The sequence below is a fragment of the Bubalus kerabau genome, chromosome 10 (genome assembly GCF_029407905.1).
Source record: "Bubalus kerabau isolate K-KA32 ecotype Philippines breed swamp buffalo chromosome 10, PCC_UOA_SB_1v2, whole genome shotgun sequence".
NCBI lineage: Eukaryota > Metazoa > Chordata > Mammalia > Artiodactyla > Bovidae > Bubalus > Bubalus kerabau.
The window spans coordinates 40,829,465-40,847,414 of record NC_073633.1 but is presented as its reverse complement, the minus strand read 5'-3'; the positions used below and the strand labels follow the sequence as shown (position 1 = coordinate 40,847,414).

The window sequence follows — 17,950 nt, the reverse complement described above, 5'->3', positions numbered from 1 at the left end:
GAAGCAGCGGGAGAGTCAGGAAGGGGCCTGAGTTTCGGTTCCCGTCGTCTCGTGGCGGGCCAGGCGCGGAGCCCCGAGTAGCAAGCAATCTACACCTTCAGGCGGGAAGCTCAAGAAAGGAGCAGCGAGACACAAGGGGTGCAGCCCAGGAGCGGCGGGGCAACTGGGGACCGAGCCGGAACCTCAGGACCCTCGGCTGCAGCCGCCCACGCAAGGAGGGGGCTATACCAGAGCGCCCCCGAGCCCGGCGGGGCGCGGGAACAGGGGCGCCCCCGCGCGGAGCTGCCGGGCCGCCTGGGCGCGGCGGCCGAGGCCATGCTTAAGCCCAAGGACCTGTGCCCCCGAGCGGGTACGCGCACCTTCCTGGAGGCCATGCAAGCGGGCAAAGTGCACCTGGCTCGCTTTGTCCTGGATGCGCTGGACCGTAGCATCATCGACTGCCGGGCGGAGCAAGGCCGCACGCCGCTAATGGTGGCCGTGGGCTTACCAGACCCCGCGCTGCGCGCGCGCTTTGTGCGACTACTGCTGGAACAGGGTGCGGCAGTGAACCTGCGGGACGAGCGCGGCCGCACAGCGCTCAGCTTGGCGTGCGAGCGCGGCCACCTGGACGCCGTGCAACTGCTGGTGCAGTTCAGTGGCGACCCCGAGGCGGCCGACTCAGCAGGCAACAGCCCGGTGATGTGGGCGGCCGCGTGCGGCCACGGGGCGGTGCTCGAGTTCCTGGTGCGCTCTTTCCGCCGCCTCGGCCTACGCCTCGACCGCACTAATCGGGCAGGCCTCACGGCCCTACAGCTGGCGGCCGCCCGCGGCCACGGGACCTGTGTGCAGGCCCTCACAGGGCCGTGGGGCCGCGCAGCGGCCGCCGCCGCGGCCCGGGGCTCCAACTCTGACAGCCCCCCTGGCCGTCCAGTCCCCGCGCCCAGCCCGGAGCGCCGACGACCCAGCCCCCGCCGCCTACCGCGGCCTCTCCTGGCGCGCTTTGCCCGAGCGGCGGGCGGTCATGGTCAAGGCGGCGAGGCTGGCTCAGGGGGTAAGGGATTCGGTCGGCACCGGGCACAGGGCTGCGAGCGGCCGGAGCTGGGCCGGAGCATGAGCCTGGCGCTGGGCGCCGTGACCGAGGAGGAGGCGGCGCGACTGCGAGCGGGAGCCCTGATGGCCCTACCGCATTCGCCCCAGTCCTCGGGGGCTGGGCGGTGGCGGTCGCAGGAGGTGCTGGAGGGAGCACCCCCAACCTTAGTGCAAGCCCCCATTGGTCTTAGCCCCCACCCCGAAGGCGATCCCGGCTCTGGCCGCTTGGGTTTGCGCCGACGCTCCACAGCTCCAGACATCCCCAGCCTGGTCGGGGAGGCATCTGGGCCCGAGAGCGGCCAGGAATTAGAGCCCAATGCTCTGCCACATTCGGTGCCCGGGCCTCAGCCTTGGCAGGGGGCCACGGAGGCCGTGGTGCTGCACGCTCAGCGGTAAACAGCCTCGAGGCTGAGTCCTGCTCTCCCCATCTTTCAATCTCTGCTCTACTGGGATTTCTTTTTCCCAGGCCCCTCACTTTCCTGGCTGTTTCTCACCCCCAGAGCCTAGAACTTGTCCCTACTGCTGAGACGAGATCTCACTCCATCAGCCCTCTCTCTGAAAGGGACCCCTATCATTTCTTTTTTGTGCTTGTTGATACTTCCTAAGTCTCACCTTCTCTGAAGGCTTGCTGTTCCTGTTGTGAAAGCAAGGAGTAGAAGACTGGATCCATAGGCTACAACCTTCCAGTTGGACTTCCTTCCCTCCTTGCTAAGGCACAGTCCAGGCTCCCACAGGGTTTCCTTCCCCTTGGAGGGTTTTCTCACACCCTCATCAGCCAGGCAGAGATGAGTTGACCTGTAGAACAAAGGCCTAGTCTCCCCCCTCCAACTCCAATGATGCTGACAATAACGCCCCAGACCACCTAAATCTCCCTTCCCCTTAAGCGCTGGAGTATTGGAGAAGGGGAGCCCTTCTGGACAGGAGGGAAGGAATCTGGAAGTTTAGTTTTTTGGGGGAGAAACTCCTGCCTCAAGACACTGAAAGCAGCTTTTGGGGGTGGGAGGAATGCCAGTTGTCCCTTGAACCAGCAGCTGAGTAATTCTAGCTCCCTCTGCCTGATCCAAAGATTCAACTTCATTGACAATGTGGGGTCTTCCGCCCTACCCCTCTCCCCTTGCCCAGCCCAGTTCTGGGCTCTTGAGTGATTTCCTCTCACTTTCGGAGACCTGAAATGAAAAGAACATAGCCCTTCCCCCGTCCCCACCGCCTCCCAGCTCCCCCGTCCCGTACGTGGGTGCTCCCGCAGGGTGGAACGGTTGCGAAGGCTTTGCTTAATTGTACTTCTTCCAATCCTCAAAGAACTCATGTTTTGAGTCTTTGTATGTGAAGCAGAAAACAGCGGGTCTGATCCGAGGCTTAAGAACCTGACAATGTCTCTTTAAATAGAAGCTCCGCGAGGGGGATAATTGACTGAAGTGTTTGCCACGGTAAACGGCTGCGAGGGAGTCTGAAGCCCACACGAGCCTCAGGTCCGGGTTTAAATTATATCAAACTGGCGAGAGCTAGAAGGGGGCTGTTAAACGGTTCCTGCTTCTTGCTGGGCCGTTAATGGAGGGCAGGGCAGATGATGGATGCTAGAGGTCGAGACCAAGGACCCCTGCCTCTGCTCCAACGCGTGGGACGCAGGCTCGGCCCAGCTTCAATACTGGGCAGATTAGTGAGTCAGAGGCAACTGTGGAGAGGTGGTTAAAGGCCCTTTCCTGGCCTGGCCCTTGGTCCCCTCCTTCCTCGTCCCCGCCCTCTTCTTTGTGTCAGCCAAGCGGGAGGGGTCGGGAGGGTCCGGCGAATCGCGTGCCCAGCGGAAGAGCCAGCACACGCACCCGCGCGCCCAGCGGTCGTGGTAGCGGTGCGTGGGGGAGTTTTTTGTGAACCCCAGAGGTTGAGTTTGCAGCCCCTTCACCCGCCGGCAGTGGGGTCCTTTCAAGACATCGATCTGTTCATCTTTGCAGAACGGAGGGGTTCTCGCCAGTAACTCTAAGGAAACTGCCCAGAGCGAGAATAACCTGTGATGAGAAATCGGGCCTGCGGTGAGGGGTGGGTGATCAGAGGCCGGCCTCGTGTAGGTGTCAGACGCTCGCGCAGGGCTTCCACCCCTCCAGGGTCCGCGAGGCCGCCAGGGCCCAGACTCTGGACGTGATCTCTGGTGCCCCCTGGTGGCAACACTGCGCTCTAGTTGCTCCTGGCTCGGAGTTCAGACTTCTGGTTTTGCTTGAAATCACCGCTGTGTACTTCTCCGTTCCTGTGCACTTACCCATGGAATCCTCTTCCTCTTGTAGTATGTTAAATCCGGATACTTGAAGTCATTTCACAGCAGTGAAGTGAGGGACAATGAACAAAAAACTCGCATGTGGAGTAGCAGGAGCCCAGACCCTTCACTTAGGACCCCAAGATCTTCCAAGGCTGCATGTGGAGAGCTCCTGCTGACTTCTGAGAGACCGGGAGCTTCCAACCAGTCCTTTGTGATTTCTGAACCTTGGGGCCTACTGATTCTGCACTGTTTTCTTCTGATGAGATTTGCTTTCGTTTCTGGGGTGTTTTGCCCTTTCCCCACTCTTCTCTCCCTAAATATCTGCCTCTCCTCAGTCCCACTGTCTGAGTGGCGGGTGAACTGAAAAGTTCTGAAAAAGCACCTGGAAAGCCAGAGGGAGAGGATCTGGGGTGGGATGCGGGTGGTAATTGGATGTGCCAAGTGCAAACTCCTTTTTTTCCTGATCCTTGCTTGCTCACTTATCCTTTTCCAACTTTGTTTAATTTTTATGAAGTTTTTAATGGTGTAAGAATATAAGTATTTTGGCTTCTTCAAAATACCACATTGAAGACGTGGGTCTGGGTTGCATGTTGTGTTGAAGGTGCTGTCATGTTTTACGTGTCACTGACATGGGGATTTCTGGTTGAAGGTCACCTTAGGTCCTCTTTATTGGGTAAACAACTTCGAGGGCTCCTCTCTGTGGAGTTGCCAAGGGTTTGATGGTTCAAAGTGCTGTTTCTAAAAAACCACAGCAGATCTTTCCTGTCTGAACTAAACTGTGTATTTTGACTGCCTTGCTGTTCTTGCAGACTTACCTGGCCCAGCTCTGTGCAAAACTTCGACGTTTCACCACAATTCGCTCTCCTGAACTTCCTCTCATTGTCAGCCCCAGAACATTGAGGCTGGGGTCCTCTTGAGCTCACTCTGGTCTAGCAGAGACTTTTTGAAACATTTTGCTTTTGCAAATTCTTGTTGCTTTCATTGTTGTGAAGTCACCTGTGCCACTGGAGCTGATGGAAGCTCAGAACTGGTCTGTGTGTGAAGCTAATGACACAATGCACATGCTTTGGGAATGACACTGCAGTGGAAGGACTCTTAGAACTCAAAGGAACAGTTAATAAATCCAGTGTTCTTCAGTTAAGAGGACTGGTGTCTTTTTGCCTTGCCAACCTCTCCTGACTGTGGGCTCCCGTTGGGAGGGGGACGGTCCCGACTTCTCTCAGCCTCCTTCTCTGCCCAGCCCACTGTGGCTGCCTCCTGGAGGTAAGAATCAGGTGCTGCTGAGCTGGTGGGACTGGGACCCTCAGACCAGGGCAGCTGTCTAGGTGGGGTTGCGGTAACGAGCTGTGGGGAGAAAGTCTGTGGGACTCCTGTGGGACTCCTTGCTCCTCCTAGGTAAGAAGTTTCAGTGACCCTTACAGAGAGAGGGTAGGATGAGACCTCAGGAAGGAAGTGCTGGAATCAGTGTCAGAGCTAGAAGTTTAAAGACCCACATTTCTTGATTTCCAGTTGCGCTCTTCACAGCTCCTCATGGTCTCCTTCCTTTCTGAGAACCAAAACAGAGACCGCTTTCTCACTAGAGGCATTTCCAGGCCACTTCCTGTAGGCATCTTGAGGAGAGCCGCAGCTGACTTTCCAGGGGTGGGAGAAGCAAACGGGGAAAGGGAGACGCTGCTCCAGAAAGTGGTCATTATCCCTGGTGGATGCCCCAGAGCCCCCGTGGTGGCAGCAAGCACGGCCCATGGCTCTGGCTTTCTGGGTTGAGTTCTTCTCCCCTGGGAAGGAGCTTTGTCTATTTTTCAGCTCATTCAGTCCCAAGGGCCTTTCACTTCCTGTTTCCCTCCTTCTCGGCCCTCATTGCCACCAGAGAGTTGGATTTTCTGTGACTCAGGATGGCCATTGGGGAACTCACGTCAGGGAGGAAGGGGGACCATCCTGGACACCCACTATAGTGTGTCTAGTTTGAAGACAGCCTGGCTATACTCCCAGAGACAACAGGGAGGCCAGAGGTTTTGAACACTCAGTTTAATTTAAAACAGGCACAAGTGCAAACAATTCACAAAAGGGAAGATGCTTTTGTTTTTTAAAACTCTGACCCTTAAAAAAAAGTTCTTGCAATTTTTTTTTTTTTTTTTTGCCCCAAAGCAGGGCTCTAGGGACAGAGGAATCTAAAAATATTATCTACATAGGTTCCAGACACTTGGAGTTCTTCCCTGGGATTCCCTGTCTCACAACAGCCCTGAAGGCTGGGAGGACAAGGAGACAGGTATATGAGGAGGAGTTAGGGGTGGGTCGTCTGCACAGGTGGGGTGCCCACTCCAGTGACATGATGGCCCCTGGGAGTTGATTCACCTCCCCCAGACCAGGATTTTGAAAAGAACCGGTCCCCCGCACATACACAAAAAGGAGCGGGTCCCTGATGACCTGGTTGTTGAGATGAAGCTCACAAAGTCTGTTCTCTCACCATTCTGGTCCCTGGCTCTCAGACTCCACAGTACAGGAGAAAACTGCCAAGCACCTGGGATATGTTTGACAATAGAGACCTCTTCATTGGTCAGGTAGAAACCTGGGATTTAAGAGATAGGAAGCCAGGCAGGTCGCCTTTAGAGCAGAACTTAGTGGGAGAAAAGATGGAGAAGCCTCACCGAAGCCAGCCATGGGTGACCTTCCCCCCGCCCTGCCACACACACACCCTGTAAAGTGAGACCACCTTTACTGCTAGTTGCCTCCTTCCTCTTTCACCCAGAAAATTCCCCTCCCTCACCCATATCCTCCGAGCGGGCTGCTCACACTCGGGTGCTGGCTGTGCTAGGGGCCTGTTGTCATCACAGGTGGGTCAGGAAGCCAGTGTAGGAGGAACTGCAACTTCAGGAAGTCAGACACAAAGGGAGGAAGGTGGATTCGGGCAATAAACGCCTTCCCTGTGGCCCTCTCAGACCCCAGGGTTTGGAGCTGGAGCTGAGAACAGCAGACATCCTAGTGAAGACAGGCAGTCTGCCTCTTGGGTGACCTGGGACGCTCGTTTACAACTACCGTTTTATATATAAAAAAGAGCCGCAGCAGCCTTTTCTGCTGTGTTGGCCGCCGTGGCCAGAAGCGCTGGTCTCCATGTTTCATAGAAATATCCCTGTGCAAATAACAAAGGGTCATCCCGCAGAAGGGGTCTCCATCATCCCAAAGGCAACTGGGGACTCTTGGGAGGGAGAGTGACTGAGGGGCAGGTCCGGCCTGGCCCAGTGGGCTGAGGGGCAGGAGGGTAGGTTGGGGGCTTCACATTCAATCTTTGGAGAGAATACTGAGAGAGTGAGGCAGGCAGGCAGGCAGGCCTGTTGGCAAGCTGGCGGCCCAGTGTCCCCTGCCTGTGGGCACAGGTGGCAGGCGCACTCTGGGGTTGGGCTCAGCAGGTGGAGGTCTGCTTGCGGTAGAGCTGGATCAAGGGCACCAGGCACTCGGGCAGCCCGGTCTGTAGCAGGAAGGGGTGGTCCAGGAGCTCCTGGGCTGTGGCTCTCTCCTGGGGGTCCCGCACCAGCATCCGGTCCAGGAAGTCTCGCAGCACTGGGGAGACCTGTGGAGGCAGGGCAGTGAGAGGAAGCTATAGCTGGTAGCCACTTTGGGGTGACCCAATCTGCCTGGCTCCACCATCATATGAAAGCCTTATGTTCTCTTGTTTCTTACTTCCTGGTTCCTCCCAGGCTCAGCACTTTTTGGATTATCAGGTAGGTAAGCCTGGCAAGCTACAGTCCATGGGATCACAAGAGTGGGACATGACTTAGCGACTAAACAACAACCAAAGAAAATCAGCATTAGTCCAGGAAAAGTGGCCAGTTCACCTACAGGAGTGATGTTGAACAATGGAATTAGGGTACCTGGAGAGCTGGGCTCCCAATACAGCCCATCTACTACGCTGCTTCTCAGGGCTCTCAGTGTTCAGACTGTGGAAAGGTGCCAGTGATCCAGTTCTGGGTCCATCCCTAATCCTTGACAAGTTGCACTTTTCTCTACAGCTCAGTTTTCTCATCTGTAGAATAGGCTAATGGTAATATCTGCTTGCCTTGTCTTTCACATAGAGCTTTAGTGAAGATTAAAAAAAAAAGAGGTCAGGGATGAAGAAGTGTTTTGAAAACTAGAAAAGAACAAAGTGAGACCTGAAAAGAAGATTCCTTTGTTGCTCGATGCCTTGGAGTCTAAGTCAAGGTTCATTGACTTAGTTCATTGACAAATCAAGGAGTCTTGCCTCGGTTCATTCTGAGAAATATTTTAGGATAAGGATGAGTCTTAGGCTGTTACAGAAACTTGCATCCTCTGGGGAATTAGCCAATTAGAACTATCTGCTAGTCTAGGGGTCAGGAGTGCAGGCTCTAAGGATCATTTGTCTCAAAGTGTTTCCTGTCTGTCCTCTCATCCAGCTGGGCTGCTGCTGCTGCTGCTGCTAAGTCGCTTCAGTCTATTTTGCCCTTTAGGCACCCGGCTTCAACCCTCTGGGACATTTCTTGCTCTGGCCACCAGATGGCAGTGCCATTTTGCAGCTCTGTGCTGAGCTGGCCACCAGCAGGGGGTACCCACAGGTAAGGACTGGGGGTTTGGGTGGATTTGGCAGAAAAAGGTTTAACAGACACACACACACACACACACGAACATTGGTTTTAAGGGGAAACTGGTTTAGATGTGGTTAGGATATACACTGCCGGGGAGGGCAAGCCAGTTCTCTGTGATGGACTGGGAACATGTGCTGTGGTATAGCTCCCCAACACATGGGGTAGAGGGGGGTCCTGCTCAGTTAGTTTTTCTAGATTCTTTTCCAGGACATCAGGGTTTGCCACACCTTGCTTCTGTTCTCTTCGGCTCCTGTCATTGCCTGCAGGTGGAAACTTGTCAGAGTGACCATAAGAGTTTGTGACTAGGCTCCACACCCAGGTGCAGCTGGGCCTGAGAGCCAGGCTCTGATCCTTAAAGCCTCAGGAAGAACAGGACCTGCAGGCTCACACCTGTGTGCTGACTGACCTTGTGAGAGTTCTTCAGCTTGGGTGGGGGGCTGTCCCGGAGCCTCTTCATGGCTTGCACCGGGGAGTCACTGAAGTAAGGCGGTTCTCCATCCACCATCTCAATCACCATGATGCCCAGAGACCAGATATCTACCTGCAAGAGGAGAATGTCCCTGACTCCACTGGCCAGAGTCTGGCCCCTTGGTAGTGAGCAGCGGGCTACAAGCAGAGAGGAGCAGCAGGTCCCAGGTCTCCCTGGTGAGTTGGCTTCCTTCCTGGCCACCCGCCCAGTGCCCTGCTTAAGTGACCACTGGCTGCAGGGTCACAGCCATCAGCCGCTCTCTTAGAAAGGCCATCACACACAGGGAAGCCTGGCCACACCCCGACCTGCCCTTGGGCTTGGGGGAGAGCATTTGGGGGCCAGCTTGTGGCAGCAAAGTCATAGGCCAGAGAAGAACCATCCAAAAGGGGCCAGTGGACAGGACTGACTAAGCGGGAACCTAAGAACTGGGGGCAATCTTTGGTGGGAAGCTCTGGGGAGGACCACAAGTAGAAGAACCATGTGTCTCCAAGCCCCTTCTGGGAGGACTGGGGGCTGGAGAGAGTGGTTACCTCAGTTGCATACAGAGACCTGGAGATTACTTCTGGAGCCATCCAGTATGGGGTTCCCACCAGGGACTTCCTCTTAGGGACATCTTTGCTGATCTGTGCACAGAACCCGAAGTCCGAGAGTTTCACCTGGAGTTAGGGCGAGGGGGAGGAAAGGGAATGAGAGGTGAGGGAGCCAGGAAGGGGGTGGTGGGTGTGCCAGGGTGGGCAGGGCTTACTCTGCCATCGAGAGTCAGCAGGATGGAGTCGCTCTTGATGTCCCGGTGGATGACACCCTGGGCGTGCAGGTAAGCCAGGGCCTGCAGCACAGCCTCACACACAGTGGCGATCTGCTCCTCATTCAGCCTGGATGTAGAAGGCATGGCCACCAGCAAAAGAGAATGTTAGCTTTGGCAGGGCGGCTGGGCAGAGGGGCTGGGTAGAGTGGGTGCCCCAATACTGGGCCCCATAGCTCCTTGGCAATGTGTGGGGGAGCCGAGTCAGGTCAGAGCCCTGGTGGAAACGGGCCTGGGCCTAGGCTGGAAACCCAGTGTCTTCCTCACTCCCCTAAGACCCCCCAGGTTGGTTTACCCAAGCCGATGGGCGTGGGGAGGATGGCTCAGGACAATGTGACAGGTACCTCAATCATCTGGGACTCATGCTATCTGATAGCCCTGCCAGGGAGTAGTGGGGCAGCCAGTGCCGGTGCCCCGCCCTTCCAGCTGCCCACCTGACTTGGGAGACGATGTCTGTGAGGGCCCCGCCCTGCAGGAACTCCATAAGCACCCACAGCTCCTCGCCCACCAGGTAGCTCTTGTACATCTCCACCACGTTGAGGTGCTGGTAGTCCCGCATAATCACCACCTGGGGGCAGGAGGGGATGCCTGAGTGCCGGCACTCTCCCCCAGCGCCCCTGCTCCCGAAGGTCCATCACTGACAGCCACACGCCCACCACACCCTCTCCTCCCACCTCGTTAAAGAGCAGCTCCCTGCGCTGCTGCTTCCTGAGGTCCATCATCTTGACGGCCACCTGGCGGCCCGAGTGCTTCTCCCGGGCCAGGCAGACGATGCCCGTGGAGCCCTCGCCAATCTTCACGTAGCTGTCCAGCAGCAGCCGCGGATCACCCTGGTCCACCACCATCCTGAGTGCAGCCTTGAACTGCTCATGCGTCACGACGCCCGTGTCCTCGCCAGCCAGGGCGCCCTTGGCTACCGTGGGGTCTTGGGGCAGGTACAGGTTGCTGGTGCTGATCTGGGCATGCCGGGTGCGGGGCGACCCCGCCGGGGAAGACCGGCCTGGAGGAGCGCCGGCAGCTGGGGCCATGCGGAGGGACTTTTGGGGGCTGCTGGTATCCGAGGTGGTCAGAGGGCTGAAAGGCCCCACGGGCTGGTCTGAGGGCAAGGACTGGGCCTTGGCCACCAGGCTGGAGGGGCCGCCTTTCAGTGCCGGTCTGAAGGAGGAGCTGGGCTGTAGAAACAAACAGAAGGAAGGTTGGCTGTGAGAGCACTTGGAGCACCCTTCCCAGGGACAGGGGGTGGCCGCTGTGACCTCTGGACAAGTGTAGGGTCAGGCAGGGCATCAGATGAATGTAGGAGGTGCCTCAAGCAAAGATTTTCAAATGGAACTGAAGTCAAACCACAGTCCTGCTTAAGAAGCCAACCCCCAGTGTTCCCAGGTGAGCAGAAAAAATAACAGCTGTTTATATCCACTCTGCCCCTCCTGGGAAGACAAAGCTAGGTCCCTGGAGTGTTCTGGGCTGGGTATTTCTTCCCTGGGTGATGGACAGTCAGACCCCAGGGAGGCCACCAGGAGGCGATCCCCACTCTGTGCTGTGGGGCTGCACAGGGAATCTGGGTCAGAGGCATTCACAGCTGTGTCTCTCCCACCCAAGGGCTCAGGTGGGCAGAAGACGCCCTGGGCATGGGGTGGAGGGCGGCGAATGCAGCAGCGCAGCTGTGACTGACTCCCAGGGCAGGGAAGGAAGGCTCCAGTTGAGGTCTGATAGTCCTGCTCATTCCTGACAATGGGGAGTCTGCGTGTCTGTGCTGTGAGCCACACAGCCATGTTACCTGGGGGCTGGGGGGGCGGGGGCGGGCGGTCCTTGGGTGTCCCCTGGACTGGGGATTTGGTACTAGAGAGATGTGGAGTCAGGAGGGTAGGTCCGGCCAAACACAAGCCTTGGGGCTGGGGTGAGAGTGTTTCCTAAGGGCTCCCTGGAGCAGCCCCTCTGGGTGATACATGCAACTCCCATGTATCCCCCAACAAGGAAGAGAGGGCAGCGGGCCCATGTTTCTGATCTCTGACAGGGAGTGAGGGAGAGAAGGTGGAACTGAGTGCAGACTGGGCCCCCAGTGAGCTCTGCACAGCTCCAGCCCTCCTGGCAGCCACAGCAAGAAAGGGTCCCATCCTTGGGTTTTCCTCAAGAAGCTGGTAAAGTACCACACAACATCACCCAAGGGCACCTGGAGAGGGTCATCCCCCAAAGTGACCTATTGGGGGGACAGTTGGGGAGCTGCACAGGGACCTTCTGAGAACATCTCAGAGCCTATTTCATAGATGGTTTGCTAGGTGCCTAGAGGGTGCTGGCCCTCCCTCACCCTCACAACTGAATCAGCTTCCAGAGAATCTGCTCAAGCACTCAGCTTGGGCTGGGATGCGTCAGTCTGGGCCTTGGGTCTTACCAGGCTCAGCCAGAGCCTTCTCAACTTCTTCAACATCCCTTCCCCCTGGACTTCAGAGCCCCCACCCCAATCCCTGGCCTGGCCTGGCCTAGGGCTGAGCAAGTGCATGATGCCACTGCTGAGGCTGCTCTGCCAGCCCCAGTCCCATGTGCCCGCTGGGCGTGCTCCAGCCTCAGGCAGGCCGTGCCTGGCTTCAGCTCAGTCCTCGAGGTGAAAGAGCAGGAACGCCTCCTGGGACTGCTGAGACCACTCCACCCCTGCCTGGGGAGCACATCTGTGCAGTAGGTAGACTGTCCCATGTCCCTGCCAGTACCCAACCCTCACCTGCCTTTCCCTAGTCTGTTGTGGTGAAGCAGTGGGACCTCCAGCTGAGGGTCAGGAAAGGACCCGGATTCTGGTCTTGCCATGAATCCTAGGCCAGTCCCCCTCTCTGAGCCCCAGTTTCCTCTGATCTGGGGAGCTGGATAAAATGCAGAGTCCTGGGCCTTGGGAATGGCCTCAGTAGGTTCTGAGAGCAGGGACTCTGCATTTTAACAAGGCCCTGGAGACCCGGGTTCAATCCCTGGGTAAGGAAGATCTCCTAGAGGAGGAAATGGCAACCCACGCCACTATTCTTGCCTGGAGAATTCCATGAACAGAGAAGCTTGGTTCCTGGGGTTGCATTGAGTCAGACATGACTGAGTAGCTAACACACTAGCACTGGGTTTTGAGGTGGGAGGAGCTTGAACCGCAATTTGAGCTGCTCTGTGATTCCATGACTGCGGGGAGCCCATGGGAGGGCTGGGTCTAGGGGTAGAGGGAGCGTGGCCACCACTGAGGCTGTGGGGCCACAACCAGGAACAGAAGTATCATGCGCTGTCACCCAGAAGCAGCGCCCAGGGCTCTGTAAAAAGGCTGCCTGCTGGCCAAGGCGGATTTAATATAGAAAATGTGCTCTCTGAGCAGCATTGGTGTGGGCGGAGCTTGGGGACGTGAAAAGCTCCTAAAGTTGCCGTCAACGTTATCCTCTTGGCCCTTGACCTCTCTCCACCCTGGATCTCTAAGGAAGGCAGACAATTTCCCATTCCTTCCGGCCTCTCAGCTTCTTGCATGAGCTCTCTGCTCTGAGGATGTGTGGACACAAGGAGGGTGGGGACAGGCCATGCAGAGGGGCTGAGGAGGGGGCTTCATTCCTCCCTGCCATCAAGGCCCCCACGGAGACCCTGAGCTCAGGACCTGAGGTTACAGGGGGTGGACCCAGTGGAGAGGCCAGCACCCATGTGGTCTAGGACACGGGTGTGGTGAGCCAGGCTTGGTCTTCACCTCTGCAGGGTCTGGTCCCAAGTGTCCCTTTGTGGGCTTTGCTGCCTGTCTCCACAAGGAGGGAGCTTCTACCTCACAGAGCCACCAGAAAGGACCGGGTGAAGCTTGTTAAACCACTCCAAGAAAGCGAAAGGGCAACAAAACGTGGACTTAATTAAGGACTCTGGATTAATTCTGGAGTTACTTGTGTGACTGAGGCCTCTTGCGGGGCAGGAAGCCACTAGAAAGAAAAGTCGTTCGTGGAGTTACATCGCTGCCCCATGTTCCCTTCCTGGGCTGTGGTAACAAGGCCGAGCTCTCCAGCTGTGGGCTCAGGAGACTGTTCTGTCAGGGCTGCACAGGCAGAGGCCATCTCATAATATTTAAGAAATAATAAAGCCATTTACAGAGGGCTTACCACTTTAACAAGGGCATTAAGTGCCTTATCTCATTTAATGCTCATGGCCCTGTGGATTGTTTTATTAAGCCATGGGTAATATTATTATCTACATTTGTAGATGAGGAAATAGGCTTGGAGAGGTTAAGTAACTTGCTCAGAGTCACTCAGTAGGAAGCAGACTTCAGCCCTGGTCAGGTCAGCCTAATCTCTGACCTCTATGCAGTGGTCTGACTAGGGGTCCTTGGCATATAATGGAGTACATGATACACAGCAGGTATTTAACCCAGGTTTGCAGATTGCTGAGGTCTTTCTGACTCGGCCTTTCTGCCACTAAGTGGGACCATTTCTAAATCCCTCAAGCTCTGTCTACCTCCTTGGCCTTCCTGTCCCTCCTTGGGTCCTCTTTTGCTCTTTGGTCAAAGTGACTGACTGCAGACCAAGTGGCACAAGAGCTCAGGGCAGTAGTTCTCAACTGGGGATGATTTTTTCCCTTGAGGAACACTTGGCAATGTCTGGAGGAATTTGGGGTTGTCCCATCTGAGGGGTGCTACTAACATCTAGAGGGTAGCAGTCAGAGATGCTTCTGAATATCCTTCAATACACAGGAGAGTCCTTACCACAAAGGATTATCTACAGACATCAGCGGTACAAGGTTGAGAAGCCTGGACCCAGAGTGGCTAAGGGGCAGTCTTGGCCCTGCCTTTTAGGGGCCTGGCTTGAGAACATCTGTCTAGAAGGGTGTGCCCAGGGGGCCAGATTGCGAACTGTGGTGTCTCTGAGTGCCAGACAAGCACCACCTGCCTCCACAGGTACAGGGGAGACACTGCACCCCCTGCAGCAGCAGCCCACAGTAGGTGCCTGGTGAAGTGTGCAGAGATGGGGGATGGCCTGGCCCCCTGCTGTGGGGTGCAAGAGGGAGCCCTGGGCCATGCATGCCAGTTTTGACACCCCCTTTCTCCAAATCCCTGAAACCACCTCCCTGCTCCATCAAGAACCTCTAAGTGTACTTTCTGGTGGTATGCACTGCCCTGCTCCTTCCTTAGTTTTCTGGGGAATGTCTCCCCAGGGACACAGCCTTCCAAACCCCTCCACCCGCTCACAGGCACTCATGTTTTCTCACATGACATATCAAGCCACATCTCATCTTTTCCTCCCCAAAACCGAGCCCTGCAGAGGATCCCGGCCCACTGTCCTTTGTCCCCGTGGGGGCTGGAGGGCATGAAGCCCAGACCTCCTCTGGCTGGCAGCGACTTAGAAGGGGTTGAGGGTCCAGGTCACTCCCAACCCGGCTGTCCCCCACGCTCAGGCGGGACACAGAGGCACCATCTGGGAGGGGAGACTCTGTCACTCAGGCTGCTGTGGTGGTTATTTCTTAGATCTGACCTATAACCCTCGCGGGCTTCACCAGCGGCTCAGTGCTAAAGAACATGCCTGCCAAGCAGGAGACATGTCGATCCCTGGGTCTGGAAAATTCCCTGGGGGAAGGAAATGGCAACCCACTCCAGTATTCTTGCCTGGTTTGAAATCCCATGGCCAGAGGAGCCTGGTGGGCTGCAGTCCACAGGGTCGCAAAGAGTCGGACACGATTTAGCAACTAAACAGCAACAAGCTCGTGCTGCGGCCTAAGCTCATTTCTGCCTCTCCCTTAGGAAGGAGCTAAAAGATGCCTTTGTGAAAAGGCCTTCATGAGCAGGAGGTGTGAGCCCAGAGGGCCCCCCACCCCTGGCTGACTCTTTGAGTCAGTCTTCTCATCTGCCAAATGGGAAGGATGTTACTGTCACCACGGACGGCGTGTCATACATAGGGTATGGAAGAAGCCAAAGCTTTCTCCTCTGCCTGCCAAGAAATGTCACCGTTAGGGCTTCATTCACTGTTTCCTTTTTAACAAGAAAAATGTATGCATTCGATACTGTCACACATGCTGAACGCTGGTTCTCCTGATGCTCCCAGACCCAGGCAAATTCAATCCCCTAGCTTTTCATAGGGCACACAATATGAAAAAAAATAATTATAGAAATGTTAAACAGAGCAACAACCACTAGAAAAAGGGCAGGCAGGAAGGAGGGGAGGAAGGGAGGGAGTGAGGAGGAAGAAATCCTCACTAGAGAAGGGCATTTCTGAATGCCTATGGGAGAAGCAGTGCAGGGAGGCTGTGCCTGACCTCAGGAGAGCGCTGGGAGAAGCAGGGGGTTGAGGCCAAAAGAAGATCTGAGAAGAGAGAGAGCCAGAGAGACCCTGTCCCCTAAGTCCTAGAGCACCTACTTCTTCTGGGGCCTGGGTAGGGGCTGCTGGTCACTGGGGGCAGGGGAGGGTCTGGGCTTGTGGTTAAAAGTGCTGCTTTTTCAGGGGGCGTACCTGCCTCCCTGTGTGGTCCTGCCTAGACACATTCCAGAGAGCAGGAGTATCAGCTGGGGCATACTGGAGCCCCTCAGAAGCCCCTGCAAAGTGACCTGGCTTGCAACCTCTGACTCACATGTGTTAAGCCTTTGGAGGAGGAGTGCTCAGCTGGTTCAGGGTAGAATCCTCAGTTGATTATCTGTTGCCTTTCCCCAACCTGACCGTGTAAGCAGGAAAGGCGGGCAGGGCCTGTGTCCCCAGTGGATGCAGTGGGCCCAGCTGCCTACCCTGGTGAGAGTGGGGGCCCCGGCCTGACCTACCTTGCTCTGCACTGGAGGGCCTGGCTTGCTGCTGCTTGGAGGGGCCGTGGCAGGAGCAGACAGGAACATGCTTCGGAACAGCCTGCGCTTCAGGCTGCTCTCCTGGGTCTTAGGGCTGGGGCTGCCCTCCCCGCCAGGCCTGCCCGTGGCCGAGCCCACCAGGCAGGACTGTGGCCGGGCCTCCTCGGGGCCATGCCTGGCAGTCTTGGTCCCACGCCTGCCCGTGGCCGTAGGGGGTGAGGTCCCAGTTGGGGAACTCTGCAAACAGGTGCCCAGCTGCAGGCAGCGCTGTGTGGCACCCTGGAACTCGGCAGGGCCCAGGGACTGTGCTTTGGCGGCCAGTCCATTGGGAAGGACCCGCGGGCTCTGCAGCTCGGGCCACGGCACCTGCCTGCGTCCTGCTGGTGCGCCCCCGTTGCAGCTGAGGTAGAGTCCGTGGGGGTCGCTGCGCTCAGACTGGGGGCTCTGAAGGTACATGTCTGGGTCAGCAGCCCACTGCTCATCCCCCAGCAGCCCCAGGGACTGTGCCCGCCGCCGGCTGGTGGGGCTGCGGCCGCGCAGGGTGTTGGAACTGATGACTGACAACTTCTGGATGTCGTTGAGCAGCCCGGAGATGTAGCCGTCTGTAGGCACCGAGCTGCCCCGCACCACCGTCTGCGGGAAGGTGGAGGAAGAGTGTGGTGAGCCTCCTGTTCATGGTGAAGGGTGGGGGGTCAGGTCAGAGAGGGGGGCCTGGAGGAGGAGGAACACCTGAGGACCTTGCTTTCTGCATCATCTACCTGTTCCTTAATTTTTCAGTCCCTTACTAGGGCTCACAGAGGGCCAGGTCTGTGCTGGGGTGGGCATACAAGAGGAAGGTTCATTCTCATGGGCTCAAGAGCTCCTCAGTCTGACAGGGCAGACAGGTGAGTAACCACAGTGTTTAATCCAGCATGCCTGATGGTGTGGGTGGCTGAGCCTGGGGAGCTGGTGGGACTTCAGACCCTGCCTGGAGCTCGCTGCCGTTCTCCAGCTCTATCTGTGGTCTTCTCGGGGGCATGAAGAGCTCTCTATGGGGACAGGCTCCAGGCCAACGCTCTCCTCCACACACATGGGCTTTGTGGCCTCCAAACCCCGCCAGGGCCCTGACCCCAACCCCTATGAGGCCCTTCATCACGTTGTGTCCTGACCTACACAACGTAATCCCCCTGGTCTGTGAGAGCCCCGGGTCCAAATATTGCTTTGGGACATAATTAAAGATTGTTCATTGTTATCTGAAACGCAAATTTTATTGGGCCTCCTGTATCTTTATTTGCTAAATCTGGCAACCCTCCCACCCTGTGGGTTGGGATACCCCTTCCTCTTCAAACCAGACTCCTTCTCCCTAGGGAGAAGAGAAGAGGCTGATTAGCAGGGAAAGAAAACAAGGTAACTGATAGCTGGTTGTCACGTTTCCTCAGGTGCCTGGGTGGTCCTGCCAGCTGCCCTCCCTGGAGAGGGATGGTCTGAAGCCCATCCTCCGCCCTCCCTTCCGCCTCACCTTCATGGGCTGGAGCTGCACCCGGGTGATGCGTGAAGGGTCCACCACGGGCTTGGGTCGCCGCAGCGTGTCCAGGATGTTCTGCCATTGTGGGGGGAGGCCCACGAACTTGCCTTCTTTGGGGTCGAAGGAGGTGTGCACGCGGTGCTGGAAGTTCTGTGGGGCCGAGATCTCGGGGCGTTTCTTCTTTTTCTTGCGGAACATGGTGCCTGCATGGGGAGGCTCAGGCTGAGCTCCGGCTCCATGGGGCCTGGCCCCAGGGAAGCATAGGGGGCTGCAGCGTGTGCTGGGGCCCCAGGCTCCCTTCCCGGACACAGCCGCCCTGTACCAACCCAGGCTCCCTTCCCGGGCACCCCTCCCCCCGTACCAGCCCAGGCTCCCCCTACCCTACCTCGCAGGCCTCTTCCTTGGGGGAATGGGCTAGCTCCCCACAGAGCGGTCCCAGAAGTAGCAAGAGCCCCATAAATAAGCCAACACAGACTACAAACATGGAAAAGAGGTGTCTGTTTTCTTGTCTGAGCCAAG

General features: G+C 56.8%; 2 protein-coding genes across 3 annotated transcripts; one reads left to right on the top strand and one right to left on the bottom strand.

Moving 5' to 3' along the window:
* The first annotated feature begins 315 nt into the window (after positions 1–315).
* ANKRD63 (ankyrin repeat domain 63) lies at positions 316–1,803 on the top strand. Its single transcript, XM_055537363.1, has one exon. The coding sequence runs from the start codon at positions 316–318 to the stop codon at positions 1,462–1,464; it is 1,149 nt and encodes a 382-aa protein (XP_055393338.1). The 3' UTR covers positions 1,465–1,803.
* A 3,523-nt stretch (positions 1,804–5,326) lies between these two features.
* PAK6 (p21 (RAC1) activated kinase 6) lies at positions 5,327–17,629 on the bottom strand. 2 transcript variants are annotated; one of them, XM_055537354.1, is made up of 8 exons: positions 17,426–17,629; positions 15,907–16,560; positions 9,857–10,354; positions 9,617–9,750; positions 9,126–9,252; positions 8,911–9,036; positions 8,318–8,452; positions 5,327–6,881 (listed from the first exon to the last, which is right to left on the bottom strand). In XM_055537354.1, exons 1-8 carry the CDS (start codon positions 17,627–17,629, stop codon positions 6,714–6,716), a joined length of 2,046 nt encoding a protein of 681 aa, XP_055393329.1. In that variant the 3' UTR covers positions 5,327–6,713. The 2 variants fall into 2 exon arrangements, with proteins under 2 accessions (XP_055393329.1, XP_055393330.1); XM_055537355.1 differs by lacking the exon at positions 8,318–8,452.
* Positions 17,630–17,950: the final 321 nt, after the last annotated feature.